Source organism: Diadema antillarum, unplaced genomic scaffold, assembly GCF_040938485.1.
Source record: "Diadema antillarum isolate AM-2024a unplaced genomic scaffold, OU_Dant_1.0 seq00001713_RagTag, whole genome shotgun sequence".
Classification (NCBI taxonomy): domain Eukaryota; kingdom Metazoa; phylum Echinodermata; class Echinoidea; order Diadematoida; family Diadematidae; genus Diadema; species Diadema antillarum.
This window is the reverse complement of record NW_027272402.1, coordinates 24,525-37,770: the sequence shown is the minus strand read 5'-3', so window position 1 is coordinate 37,770 and position 13,246 is coordinate 24,525. Positions and strand designations below refer to the sequence as shown.

The window sequence follows — 13,246 nt, the reverse complement described above, 5'->3', positions numbered from 1 at the left end:
TCACCGCAAATCTTTCTTCCTCAAATCTTCATTCATTTGATCCCTTTCCCTCTTTTAGAGTTCAAAGTAACATACCAAGTCACAATGACTACCCTGCTAATGCAGAGAAAGAGGCAGCTATATATGCTAACTTCCACATGCTGTTTAACGTGTTTCACAACATGCACATTAACCACAACACTGATTGCTAGCGACAATCATACGAACACATTTTCTCATATTCATACCCCCTGTTATGCTGTCACACACAAACATACACACTGCATGCATGTATACTATGCACGAACAGGGAGAGTATGGGCCCCACGCGGGGAAGGTGACTCCGTATCGCACTGAAGGGGTTGTACAGTGCATGAGTAAAAGCTGACGCTCAATGAGACCACCTCTGCACTACATCTCACTGTCTAATGGCAATTGTTTAGACTACAGTTGGCATAATCTGTGGGGAACTGGGTAGAAAATAATCTTTCTGGTAAGGAAATTGAAGTCCTGCAATTATTTTTGAGGATTTACTTATCCTTTTTTTTTTTAGACATTTATACACAGACAATGGAAGTGTTTAAGCCAGATTTGTCCTTATAAAGCGGTTCGTGGTGCCTATTAAGCGGTGGAAATACCATGTAAAAAATTTGTTACATCAAGTTTTGTTGCACTTAGGCGGGGCTCCCACTAAAGCATTTCCTGATTAACGGGTGAGCACTGTATTACTGATGCTGGTGTGAAAAACAAAACAAAAAAAAAACAGCTTGCTGAGCAGATGCACAGTTTTCTTCTTTCAATTCCCTTCTCCCCTGTCATTCCTTTTTTTACTCCTATGAATGATGAACAAAAAAAGGTTACTTACAAGTTATGCTGCAACATCCGTGTGGGTTATGTTTCTGCACATAAACTGCTGCTCCTTTCAAATTCTAGCTGTTCAGCTGTTTAGCTCACCTTAGCCGAACTAAGTTATTACAATGAGTTAGTATAGTGTTGACTAAGTTTTTTCAACTATGGGACCCATGGGATGGGATGGGTCCAAATGCAAGCATAAATTGTACATTTTCTTCTTCTTCTTGAAAACAGCATAATGGATTTTCACCAAACTTGGCAAGTACACTGTAGCATTCCTAGGTGGATAGGATCTCAATGTGTTCAAATTGGCACCATGCTCTCCTTGGGGACCCAGGGGGCCCAAGCCTCCTAAATTAAGGAATATTCAATATTATTACCCATATCAGGCATCTGAGCTGTGGTTCTTTGAAATTGTATTCCCCTCGTCTTACGCGCGGGGTTACGCGCCAGCAGGGAGAAGATGAGGAAATTTTCCATTTTCCCCGCTTTGAGAAACCCCTATGGGATTTGCGTGTTAAAAACGAGGGGAATATAGCATCTGGGCACTTGAGCTCCCAGTGAGGAAAATTTGCTGTTGATGACAGTTTCTCGCGGAGTACTGTAGTTTCGCGACGAAGGGCAAATTCCCTTAGGTTAACACGTAAGACTAAACAACAACTGCTGTTACTGTGTGAGCTGGCTGTTTCTACGCATGCCGCATACCCAAATTTCGCGACAGAGGGCAAATTCCCATAATATGTGAAAATAGGGGACGATCGAGTTAGCTGTTATACCGCGCCGCGTATCTGAGCTGTGTATAGGGATGCAGCGCGCAGTGTGGTGCAGAGCTCGAGCTGGCGCCGAGTGGAAAATCATTAAAATTTACATTGAAATGATTTACTTTGCTGCTCAAGATGCCTGAAATGGGTAATAATAATGATATGGACTGTCTACTTTCGGGGGATACGACATTAATTGCCCTCACTAGAATTGTATTGCCCTCGTTTTCGACTCGGGCAATACAATTGTAGTTCAGGCAATAAGTGGCGCTATATAAATGCTGTTTCATCATCATCATCAAATGTTGTATCCCCCTCAAGTCCAGTCCATATTAATAAATTATCTACTTCATTTCACTTTACTTACCTATCGATATAACAATTGCCATTCTAATGCCGATTAGAATTGCCCCCGGTAGCTAAAATTTCTTTGAACCCCCTCGTTGCCCCAGCAACGACAGGGAAACCCCTCACACACTCCCCTATATAAGCCCGTGCGCGGGCGATCTCGTCCTCTTTCTTCTGCCGCCGCTGCTCACTACGAGCTCCCCACGGTGTAGCTCTACGCACATACAGATAAGATCGTTCCCTTTTTACCTTATTGTGTTTGATTTCGTATTTACTTGAGTTATATTCCTTGTTCTATCGGCTACTTGGCCGAGTTTGGTTGTTTTCTCGTTTTAGTGACGGGTTAGGGCATTTAAGATGCCTAATTCGTCTCGCTCTTCGCCGCCCCGCAAGGACACTACGTCAGAGGCTGCACTGAACGATACAACGAAGGCGGGATCCAACACCGCTAAAGCAGAGCAGGGCACAAAAAAGAGACTGTCATGTAGTAATCCTGTGCTTCCTGCCTCTTCTCCTCCATCTAAGAAGGGAAAGAAGAGTGCCCCGAAAAAGCATTCTCTTCTCAGTCCGGCCGAGAAACCAGGCTCCAATTTAGCGGTTTCTCCTGCCGTTAGACCCACCGAGACTAATCTGGCTCGCCGACCAAGTCAGTAGGCTCCAGTGTACCTACGAACGTCAACCAGCCTGCTAGCGTTGATAACAGCAGCTCGAATGATTCCACAGCGGCCTGCAATTTCTTCATACAGGCCCTACAATCAGTTCTTCTTACACAAAACCAGAGAACCCTTCCCGCACGGGCAGGCGATCCTACAGGTCCCTCGGTTTTTCCGATCCCCCCGCCATCTGTCAGTTATCCTCTGGGGTCCTTTCCCGCACGAGCGGGCGATGCTCCGTCCTCCCCCGGGTCCGTCGGCCTGCCTACACGTGATAATGCGGCCCGTTCCGACTCGGCCCCCGTACTTCGACAATCCCGATGCCGAACCCGCGATAGGGCTTCCCCCCGCCGGAGAGAGGGGGAAGATATCGGGTCTCGCTTCCACTCTCGCGTTCCAACGATCAGTTTGGGTGACTATTCCGATGATGAGTTTGGATATCGCCCCCCAAAAATAGCATCTCGTGCGAGAAACTGGGCAGACGATGATACTGGTGTTAGTTCGCCATCGTCTCACTCAGAACACTCTATCAGCTCAGATGGTCGGGAAAGCATATTTACTGACGAGCTTCCTCCCTCTGATAAAGAATCAACGAATCAGACAGGTAGAAGGGATGGCCAGATAGCCGCCGAACTACTGATAAAATACTGTCCCCAGTTAAAGGCAGAATCAACTGCTACTGAGGAAAAAGAAGAGGCCAAGCCCATATTTTGCTTGGAATCTGAATTGTCTGCTCGTAGCCAAGGACCCAGTGAGGTGAAACTTGATACCCCCTTCGCTACTTGTTACACTAAACTAGCCCATTCATCCCTGAAATCCCGATCTAGCCATTATGACGCTTTGTCCGGCTTTCGGTTTGGCAGTAATGATTTCAACGCAGTGTTCAATACACCCACAGTCCCAGAGGCAGCGTTCCGTGTGGGTGACGCTCGCGATCGCAAATCCAATTTCAACGGCATGAGATCTCGATCTTTCCAAAGGATAGATTCGCAGATTGCCCACATTGAAAAGACAGCCCGTGGCTCGATGAGGCTGGCGGCTTACCAAAGCTATGTAATTGCGGCACAACGAGAAGCAAGCCGTTTGGCCATATACGGGGAGGACCTGAAAAAGATCTCCGATTTGCTCTTGCGAATTTCAGACCTCCAATTCGAACAGGCCGCCCGAACAGCGTTACTATGTTCCAAGTTTTGCAGAACTCAGGTGATGGAACAGCTCAAACTCGAGAAAGAGGCTGACACCATACTCCCAAACTTGCCCCTTACGGGCCCACATCTCTTTGCGGGAAAGTTTCAACAGGTACTGGAGGACACCATCGCGGAGCACTGCAGACAAGACCGCCTACAAACTGAGCTAACCCAACCGCTCCTTTCTAGCCTCTAGGGACCATATGCCCCCTCAGTCAGGGTTCTTCCGCGAGGGACGATCACCTCAAGGTTCCCCCTATCGGAGACAACCGTACAGTCAGTCTTACAAGCCATCATCCGACTCTCGCAGGCCTGAAGGCAGAGAGCGGGGTGGAAGATCGTATAGACGATCCCGGGGACAGCAACCTAACCCCCCCAGAACACAGTCGACTGCCCCCCAGCGGGACCTTTCATCGCAGTTATGACTATCCAAATCAGCACGCAGGGCAACCCCCAGTAGGGGGCAGACTCAAAGTATTTGCCCATCAATGGTCACAGATCACCACAGACAAATTGGTGCTTTCAATAATCCAGAAGGGATATGTTCCCAAACTGATTCACCCAGAATTGCTTCCGGAAATAAGCAAGAAAACCAACCTGCCAACAAACCCAGAAAAGAAGGGCTTTGTTACAAGAGATAGAGTCCCTATTAACCAAACGGGCGATTGTTCGGGTCCACACAAGAAGGCATCTTGTGATATCCCCAGTTTTTCTCACCCCCAAGCGGAAAGGCGGATTCCGCATGGTGTTAAACGTAAAAAAGCTGAATCGATACATCGCAAACTCCACTTTCAAAATGGAAAATCTCCGCAACATTCTGCCGCTCATCAAGGCAGACGATTGGGCGGTCTCCATAGATTTAGTAGACACCTACCTTCATGTTCCCATTGCCCACACTGCGCAGCATTTTTTCGGTTTCGCAGTGGCAAACAAAGTGTACCTATATCGGGCTCTGCCATTTGGTCCCAAGACTGCTTCACGCATCCTTATTCGTATTGTACAGGCAATCGCAGCCCACTTATGAGAAAGGGGCTTTCGAATTTTTGTCTACCTAGACGACTGGCTTGTAATAGCAGATTCTGCAGACACACTACGCCGTCACTTAGACATTACGTTAAACCTATACCCCTTTCCCGCTGAAGAAAATCTTCCCCGGGGGCACCTGGGGGCACCCGGGGAACCGCGCAGTGTGAAAGGTCACTCGGTTGAAACCTAGGGGAAGCCTACGTGAAACACCAATGAAATTTTGGGCAATTTTTACCCGAGAAGCGTCCTGGGTAAACACCGATAGTTCAACGGGAAATCACCCGGTGGTTCACCGAGAGCACCCAGCGTGAAAGGTTGTCTCGGTGAAACACCGGGGAAAATATGCAGATTATGTCAAAGGTCATGTTTTGTTTCTGGTCATGCACACGTTTTCAGCTAGCCAGTGCCGTATATTAAGAGAGTCTGGCCAACTCGGTTTTTGGCTTACGTGTTTTGAAGCCTGTGATTGGTCAAAAGCTGGTCCCGTGATCTACAGGCGCCATGTCGTTACTGAAGTGCGCTCATACGCAATGCCCATTGTTAACTGCCCCTTATTTGGCTTGGTTATTTTGTTACGTCTGAGCGTACACGCTAGTCCTGTGACGCGTAATACGCGCGGTAACGACATGGCGTCCAAATTAGCAGTTGGCCAGACTCTCTTAATATACGGCACTGCAGCTAGCTAGCGCGCACTCGACCTCCCAAATCCACACGTATAGGGTACTAGTTATTCGTGTTTGTAAACATACACACGACACTACATAGTATGTCGTTTCGTGTGCAATGTGGCGTTCACAGTGCGACGGCATTGTTTTGCATCGTGCTGTGCATTGTATTGTTTAATTAGCACGCCGTGTATACAAAGCTGATATAGGTTTACAGTGTACTTCTACTTGATCAATTTGATGCTTCCTCCTTCTTCGTCTTCCTCTAGTGTCTAGCTCTTAACTCTTCTAGTAAAGTCTGATACAGTCCGCCTCTTGCTTGATTTTTTCGTATTTTGTGCTTTTCTCGTCAAGTGCTGGGTTTACAGTGTGCAGGAGAAATCCGTTGACGTTTTGTGCTGTTGAAATTTGAGGGAATTTATTTGCAAATGGCTGGAGCGTGGACCAAAGACGAAGAGAGACTGTTACTTCAATTATGTAGCGAGGCAGCAGTGAACGAAGAACTGAGCGGGACGTCGGCTGACGCTGCCGCGTACAAGTCCCTCCTCCAAAAACTTGCTGAACATGGGATCGAAAAAAAAAAATCGCAGATGCACAACAAACTCAAGTACATAAGATCACCCACGTTGCGAGCAGAAACCCGTCTAGGGGAAAGTTTCACCGAGAGCAGTGTGAAACGACGGCACTGAAACTTTCACCGAGAGGTTCCCCGGTGAATTCACCGGGGAACCTCTCGGTGGTTCACCGAGACGGGCAGCGGGAAAGGGGTATTAGTCTCCGAGCCGGTTTTCCTCGGAAATTATGAAAAGTCCCAGCTCGAACCCACTCAGAGTCCGGAGTTCTTGGGCACCAAACTAGATTTAAAATTAAGGCTTGCCCATCTCCTCCCTCACCTAGTAAGGGGGTTTTTGCTCCGCACGTCTCACGCGCAGGCCAAGTACTGGCTGCGATTTGTGGGCCTCCTTGCAAGTTTTTTGGACACAGTCCCAGATTGCAGAAGGAGAATGAGGCAAATCCAAATGGCGTTTTTCAGTCATTATGGCCCGCAAACAGACCCGATGACAAAGATTATCTGTCAAATGAGGACTATGTCCCAGGCGGCTCGCTGGTGGATGTCCCCAAATATTTTACAAGTGGGAAATCCTTCACAACCCCAGTCCCCTCCCTGATTATTTTCACAGACGCCTCGAACATGGGGTGGGGTGCAGTGTTAAACTTGGACCACGTTCAAGGAACTTGGGGAGAAAAAGAAAGAGGTCAACACACAAATGTGCTGGAAATGCTGGCGATACAGAAAATACTCTGTATGCCTTCAAAGACAGAGTTCAGAGGAAAACGGTTCTGATAAAGTCAGACAACCTCACGGTAGTATTTTATGTAAACGAACAAGGGAGCACAAGATCGTAATTTTTGTGCAACCTCACTCTAGATATTCTAGATTGGTGCGATTCCGTGGAGATGAGCCTAATAGCCTCTCGCATACCAGGAAAAGACAACTATGTGGCATATTTTTGTCAAGGGGAAGTTATTTCCCCACAGAGTGGTAACTCAATCCACACATTGCCAAATAGATTTCAACGAGATGGGCCTCCCCAAGTCGACCTGTTCGCATCGACATTGAACAAGCAGCTGCCAGTTTATTGCACCAAACACAACGATCCAGCAGCTTTGATGATGGACGCATTCACAATGCAGTGGAACGGGATTTGGGGTATGCATTCCCCCCTTTGCGTTGATACCAAGGGTATTACAGAAAGTGCTAGCGGACATGGCAACCCTCCTTCTGATAGCCCCTTGGTGGCCGAAACGTTTTGGTTTCCCACATCGATGGTCCCTTTGACCTCTCCTCCAGTAAACCTTCCCCTCAGAGAGGATTTCCTCTGTCAATTAGGGACAGCTATACATCATCCCAAGGTGCCCAATTTAATGCTAACATTATGGACCATTTCAGGGAAATTGCTTCCCAGGCAGGCCATTTGGGAAGGGCTGCAGAGCTATCTTTCTCCTTCCTTAGATCGTCTACACGAGCCATATATGACTCTAGACTACAGTACTACTTCAAATGGTGCTACGATAAGAAAGTGGATCCTTCCACAGCACCTGTAGGCGAGATTGCTGAATTCCTCCTGCATCTATTTGACAAGAACTTAGCCTTCTCACCCATCAGAGGCTGCTATTTCAGCCTTACATAAAGGCTTCGGAGGGGGAGAAACGTTGGGATCCTCTCCCCATTTGACTAGACTAATGAAATTTCCCTTTTTGTCTAGGCCTCCTCAGAGGAACCTGAGTCCCTCTTGGAGTTTATCGAGAGTTTTGTGTGCTCTGTCTAGGGCCCCTTTTGAGCCTATGCACAGCAGTTCTCTTGTTAATCTAACCATCAAATCCATTCTCCTCTTAGCAGTCTCTTGTGGGAGGAGACGCAGTTTCTGCATGCTCTCTCTACCAAACCTGGTCATATTCGTTGGGAGACTAACGGGGTTAGACTTATCCCTCATGCCAAATTCCTGGCTAAGAATCAAACCATGAATTCTACGCCAGGTGAGGTTTCATCCCCTCACTTAAGACTCTGTCCTCCATCTCCCAAGACAAACTGTGGTGCCCAGTGTGGGCCCTTAAATGGTATCTTCACAAAACCAAGGAATTGTGTACTTCAGACAATCTATTTGTCAGTATCAATTCCCCCCATGGACCGGTCCCCCTGATACTATTTCTCGCTGGATAGTACAGACTATTAAAGCAGGGGGTATAACTTCGATCCTCAGAAGGTGCGGGCCCATGACATTAGGGGTATGGCTTCCTCCTGGGCCCTATTCAGGGAGTCCCTTTGGGAGATATTCTAAAGGCCTCCTGCTGGCATAATCCCAACACATTTACATTCTGCTACTTGTCAGATGTAATTCCAATGAGGCCCCCTTTGCCTCTGCAGTTCTCCCCTGCCCTAGCAGGAAGTAGTTTCCATCTTGACTGAACCTCCTGCCCGGACGAGCAAACAGCTCGTTAGCCGTGATCAGTAAGAGAGTAAAGTTCCTTACCTATGAGGCTTCTTCCGTAGTCCCTCCATCCTGGGATCTGTTGGAATCTGGCAATTGTTATATCGATAGGTAAGTAAAGCGAAATGAAGTAGATATGTGTGTTCGGTATCGAACATTTTATCTACGAAAGAGCTTTACTTACCTATAGGTCCCTCCCTCCTCCCCGCTCTGCCGTTCAGCCGGTTCATCGGCATCGAAAGAGGACAAGATCGCCAGCGCACAGGCTTATATAGGGGAGTGTGTGAGGGGTTTCCCTGTCATTGCCGGGGCAACGAGTGGATTCAAAGAAATTTTAGCTACTGGGGGCAATTCTAATCGGCATTAGAATGGCAATTGTTATATCGATAGGTAAGTAAAGCTCTTTCGTAGATAAAATGTTCGATACCGAACATACATGTTACCCGTATCAGGCATCTGAGCTGTGGTTCTACAAAATTGTATTGCCCTCGTACAACGCACAGGATTATGTGCCAGCAGGGAGAAGAGGAGCAAATTTTCCATATTCCCCGCTTTGGCAAATGCCTATGGGATTTGCATATTAAAAACGAGTGGAATATAGCATCCAGGCACTTGAGCTCCCAGTGAGGAAAATTTACTGTTGATGACAGTTTTTCGCAGAGAGGTTTCGCAACAAAGGGCAAATTCCCATAGGTTAACACATAAAACTAAAGGACGATCGCTGTTACTGTGTGAGCTGGCTGTTTCTACGCGGGCGACATACCCGAGTCTCGCGACGGAGGGCAAATTCCCATAGGTTAACACGTAAAAACAGAGGACGATCCCTGTGCCTGTGTGAGTTGGCTGTTATGTGCGCACCGCGTCCCTGAGCTGTGTATAGGGATGTAGCGCGCAGTGTGGTGTAGAGTGAAATACTAGTACAGTGAATTGGAAAGTTGTAAAAAGTTACATTGTAATGATTTATTTTACTGCTCAAGATGCCTGAAATGGGTAATAATAATGATATGGACTGTCTACTTTCGGGGGATACGATATTAATTGCCCTCACTAGAATTGTATTGCCCTCGTCTTCGACTCTGGCAATACAGTTCTAGTTCAGGCAATAAATGTGGTATCCCCCTCAAGGCCAGTCCATATTATATTAATATTCTTCTCTGGAATCAGATGTGATAGACCTTTAAGTCTTTTTTTTTCCTCAACTGCATAGTCCAACTTTGTACTTGGCAGGTAATTTTACCTGTGATGGAATATGCAAATGAACACCTTGTTCCCAGTTCTCAAAGTTGCCCCTGCCCCAAGTTTCCAATGTTCTCAGATAGGAGTCTGCAAGAATGCATGAAGTGAACTTGCGATACTCAGGTGAGCGCGAGACCTCAGGGTCTCTTGTTTTTCTAGCCAGATAATCAGACAGGGAAAAGCCACAGGGCGGGGAGTCCGAACTTTGTCCAAACTTCAAACTTGACAGGGCAAGCTCACGCGTGGTATCACACCTGACGGCAAGTTTTACACTTGACTGTGATTGTTTCTTCAAAGCTTACCCTTGTCGAGGCTGACAAGGGTGATATATACTGGCGAGATCCCTGATCATGGTACTAAGTACATGAGGTCGAATGCAACACTTCTTTGATAGAGACCAGAGCCTCCTCAAAATATAAGAATTTTGTGCACCCCTCTGCAATAGGTGATGCCAGTCTGATAAAGTCTGGAGGTATCAAACATCGTATTTGACTTATATGACTGACTTAATTTTGGGAACAAAGTATTGCTAGTCGCCACTATTTTGTATAGCAGTAATGTAGACGATGTTCAAAATTCTGTAATATGTTAATCTTGAGATGTGAGATGTAAATCACTTTTCAGCACAAACTTTGAAAGCTAAAATTTCCATTTCATATCTTCTACAGTCATCCACTCCCTCCATCAACCATCTTTCACTCAGTGCATTCACCCTTTGGCAGACAAATCAGCAGCCAACCAACCTAGTCTCCCACTCAAAGCGTACAGTCAACTTTGTAGGAATGATGGAGTTCATTGAAATCCAGGGACTTACAGAGGATGATGATATCTATGGGGCGGAGTTGAGACCTTACCTGAAAAAGGATGACGTCTGTGGGCCACAGAAGAGGAAAGGAAAAGGAGGAGTGCTTCAATTATGCTTCCAGGAAAACCAAGTCCAGGCCAGGAATCAATGTGCTGTTGTCACATCAAACAGGGAGAATATTCAGTGCAGCAAAAGTGTTCACCCAAACAAGCAGGGTATTGGGAGCCAGATGAAGAACTGCACAGGAGGTGATGAGGGTGACCGTGAGAGTGGTAATGAAGATTTTCCCATCATTGATTTTCACGACGGTGTTGCAGAAATGCTAGGAAGTAATGCAAATCAGAAAGACAATGAGACAACATTGGCAGAGAACTGTGAATTTCAAATTGTGTTAGATAAGAAAAATGCTTTCAAAGAACAAGGAAAGGATGCACTTCAGGCCACCAAAATATCAAAGAAAAAGTCCATAAGTCCTGTCCAAGACCAGGATGAGAATACTAGTCACAGGCACATGAAAACAGCAACACTGCTGCCAGTCAACTCAGATGACAGTGACTTTGAATGCAACAATGACAATGAGGAAACATCACCAGATAAACTACTTTGTTACAATACCTCTTACAATCCCTCTAGACATAAGAAAAACAAGGAAGAGAACTTGGCAAATGCAGAACTCTTACAAGAAGAAGCCATGGATACCGCAAGTGATGGGGATTTACCCTTACAGAAAGAACTGAAGGATTCTTGCCGGGGAAAGACTCCAAAATGTTTCTTTTCTACCAGCAGTCTTAACTCATCACTGAATGCCTTGGATTTGTTTCCATCAAGTTCACAGCTGCTCAGAAATCCAGATACACTTCCTGTCAAGGGTGTACACAAGGAGTTTTCCAGAAAGCCTTTTCAACCTTTCAAAGGAGACCAGCAAGAGGAGGAAGAACTGGTACCTCCTCCACCCCCATCAGTCTCTGGCCTGGATCTTGTTGATGAAACTGACTTATCATTCCATGGTACACAGCTCTGCAGAACCAATGATAAGAATCATAGAAGATTGATTAGGCAGTCACTGGATATTGTAAACAAACTTGGCAGCAACATGCAGTCAGTGGCATGTAATAATTTTGATGTCAATAGTATGCATAGGACAGTGCCATCAGAGAGAAAGGGTAATCAAAGTGATGGACAGATGTCCCTTGAGGAACTGTTTCCCAATGAGGAGCATCAAGTTGGTGGTAAAATTGAAGGAATTGTAGACAGAAACACTACAAGTATCTGTGGAAACCCTAATTCCTCAATAAAAGGTACTGTCAAAGTGAGTGCTGCTGAGAAAGAACAAAACAGCTCAATTTGTAGAGATGATGAGGATGAACGTCCAAACATTACCGCTCACTTGGTAGAGGCCTGGGACGATTTTAAGGGGGACATTTTTTTAGATGACAGTAATGTGGCTGAAGTAGCAGATCCTATGTGTAGACTAGATGATTCACCATGTGAAAATTTTCAAACAATGCAGAAGGCACAAATGGATCATTCAACTAAACAATTTGAAAATGAGACAATGAATGATGATCCCAAGTTTGACCTTGACTTTGATCTTGGAGATTTTTTTGATTTCAATGATGAAGCTTTCAGTGGCATCAACATTTTGCCTCCTTCTCCAAATGTCAGGTTAAGAAACTCACACAAGTTCATGGCATTGTCACAGGCCTCACAAAGAGCACAGACTGTAACCAGTCTGCAAACTGTCGAGTCACATTCCAACCTGCCCAAGATTGCAGATGACATTCATAGAACACATAGCACAAATGATGCTTGTAAAGGTGACACTTTTCCTGTAAAACATCCATTTAAAGAGAATGAATCCAGCAGGATCAATCCAAAGACTTTGGTTCATGCACCTGAGCTGGTGGGCAGAAGGGATCATCATAATCATACAACTAGCCCAAAGGGGAGGTCACCAAGTGTCAAAAAACTGTGCCATGGTGTTCATGATGAGTCTGTAAGAATCAATGCGAAAGATGGCCTCTTCCCCCCTGTTTCAACTCCATTAACCTCTGAACATGTTCACGTGGTCCCAAGATGTCATGAGGGTGTTGCTTCTTATATCAATGGTGCTGGGCAGCAGGCGGAACTTCAAATAACTCCCATCTCTCACCGGGAGACCATCTCGAATCAGGCATCACGTCTCAGCTGCCTTAGCACAAAGAGGAAAGGCAGTCTTGAAGTCAGACAAATAGACATGTCTGATGACGATGACCCTGTTGGGTGTGTCAACAAGGCAACCAAGAGGAATAATTTGCCACTGTTAAACGAGGGTCAGACCTGTGGGGCAGTGTCATGTCTTTGTGTGAAACGGCACAAGGCATTGATTCCTGGCCAACAGGATGAGGGAAGGAGCACAGAACAGAGCAGTGTAAACCATGTGCAGTCCCAGGAGAAGTATGATGATGATGACAATGATGGTGCAACACCACAGATCACAGCAGATTCACTGAAGGCTATCAAAATGGAAAGACAGATTCCCTGTTTGACTTCTGGGAAACAGAAAGGTAAGATGGCAGTGCTTTCCAGGGTTCAGTGTATCAGGTCTGATTTTAGCTAGTCATAATCCAACGGGATTTCTTTCAGTGCTCCACCTACCAGGACCTTATTTGAAGTACAGGGTGCTATTTTGAATTGAGCATGTCTTGAGGAATAATCTACATACCTTTGATTACATCAAATTGTCAGATGGAAAGTAATGCTAT

The 13,246-nt window shown here is 46.0% G+C and overlaps 1 protein-coding gene across 1 annotated transcript in view; it reads left to right on the top strand.

The window, feature by feature from the left end:
* LOC139711852 (uncharacterized) overlaps positions 1–12,717 on the top strand; it is a gene marked incomplete at its 3' end in the record, with an annotated part of 265,196 nt that extends 252,479 nt beyond the window's left edge. The window contains exon 13 of the mRNA XM_071623703.1: positions 10,420–12,717. Within this exon, the coding sequence (XP_071479804.1) occupies positions 10,420–12,717 (2,298 nt within the window). The remainder of the gene's footprint in view (positions 1–10,419) is intronic.
* Between the last annotated feature and the right edge of the window lie 529 nt (positions 12,718–13,246).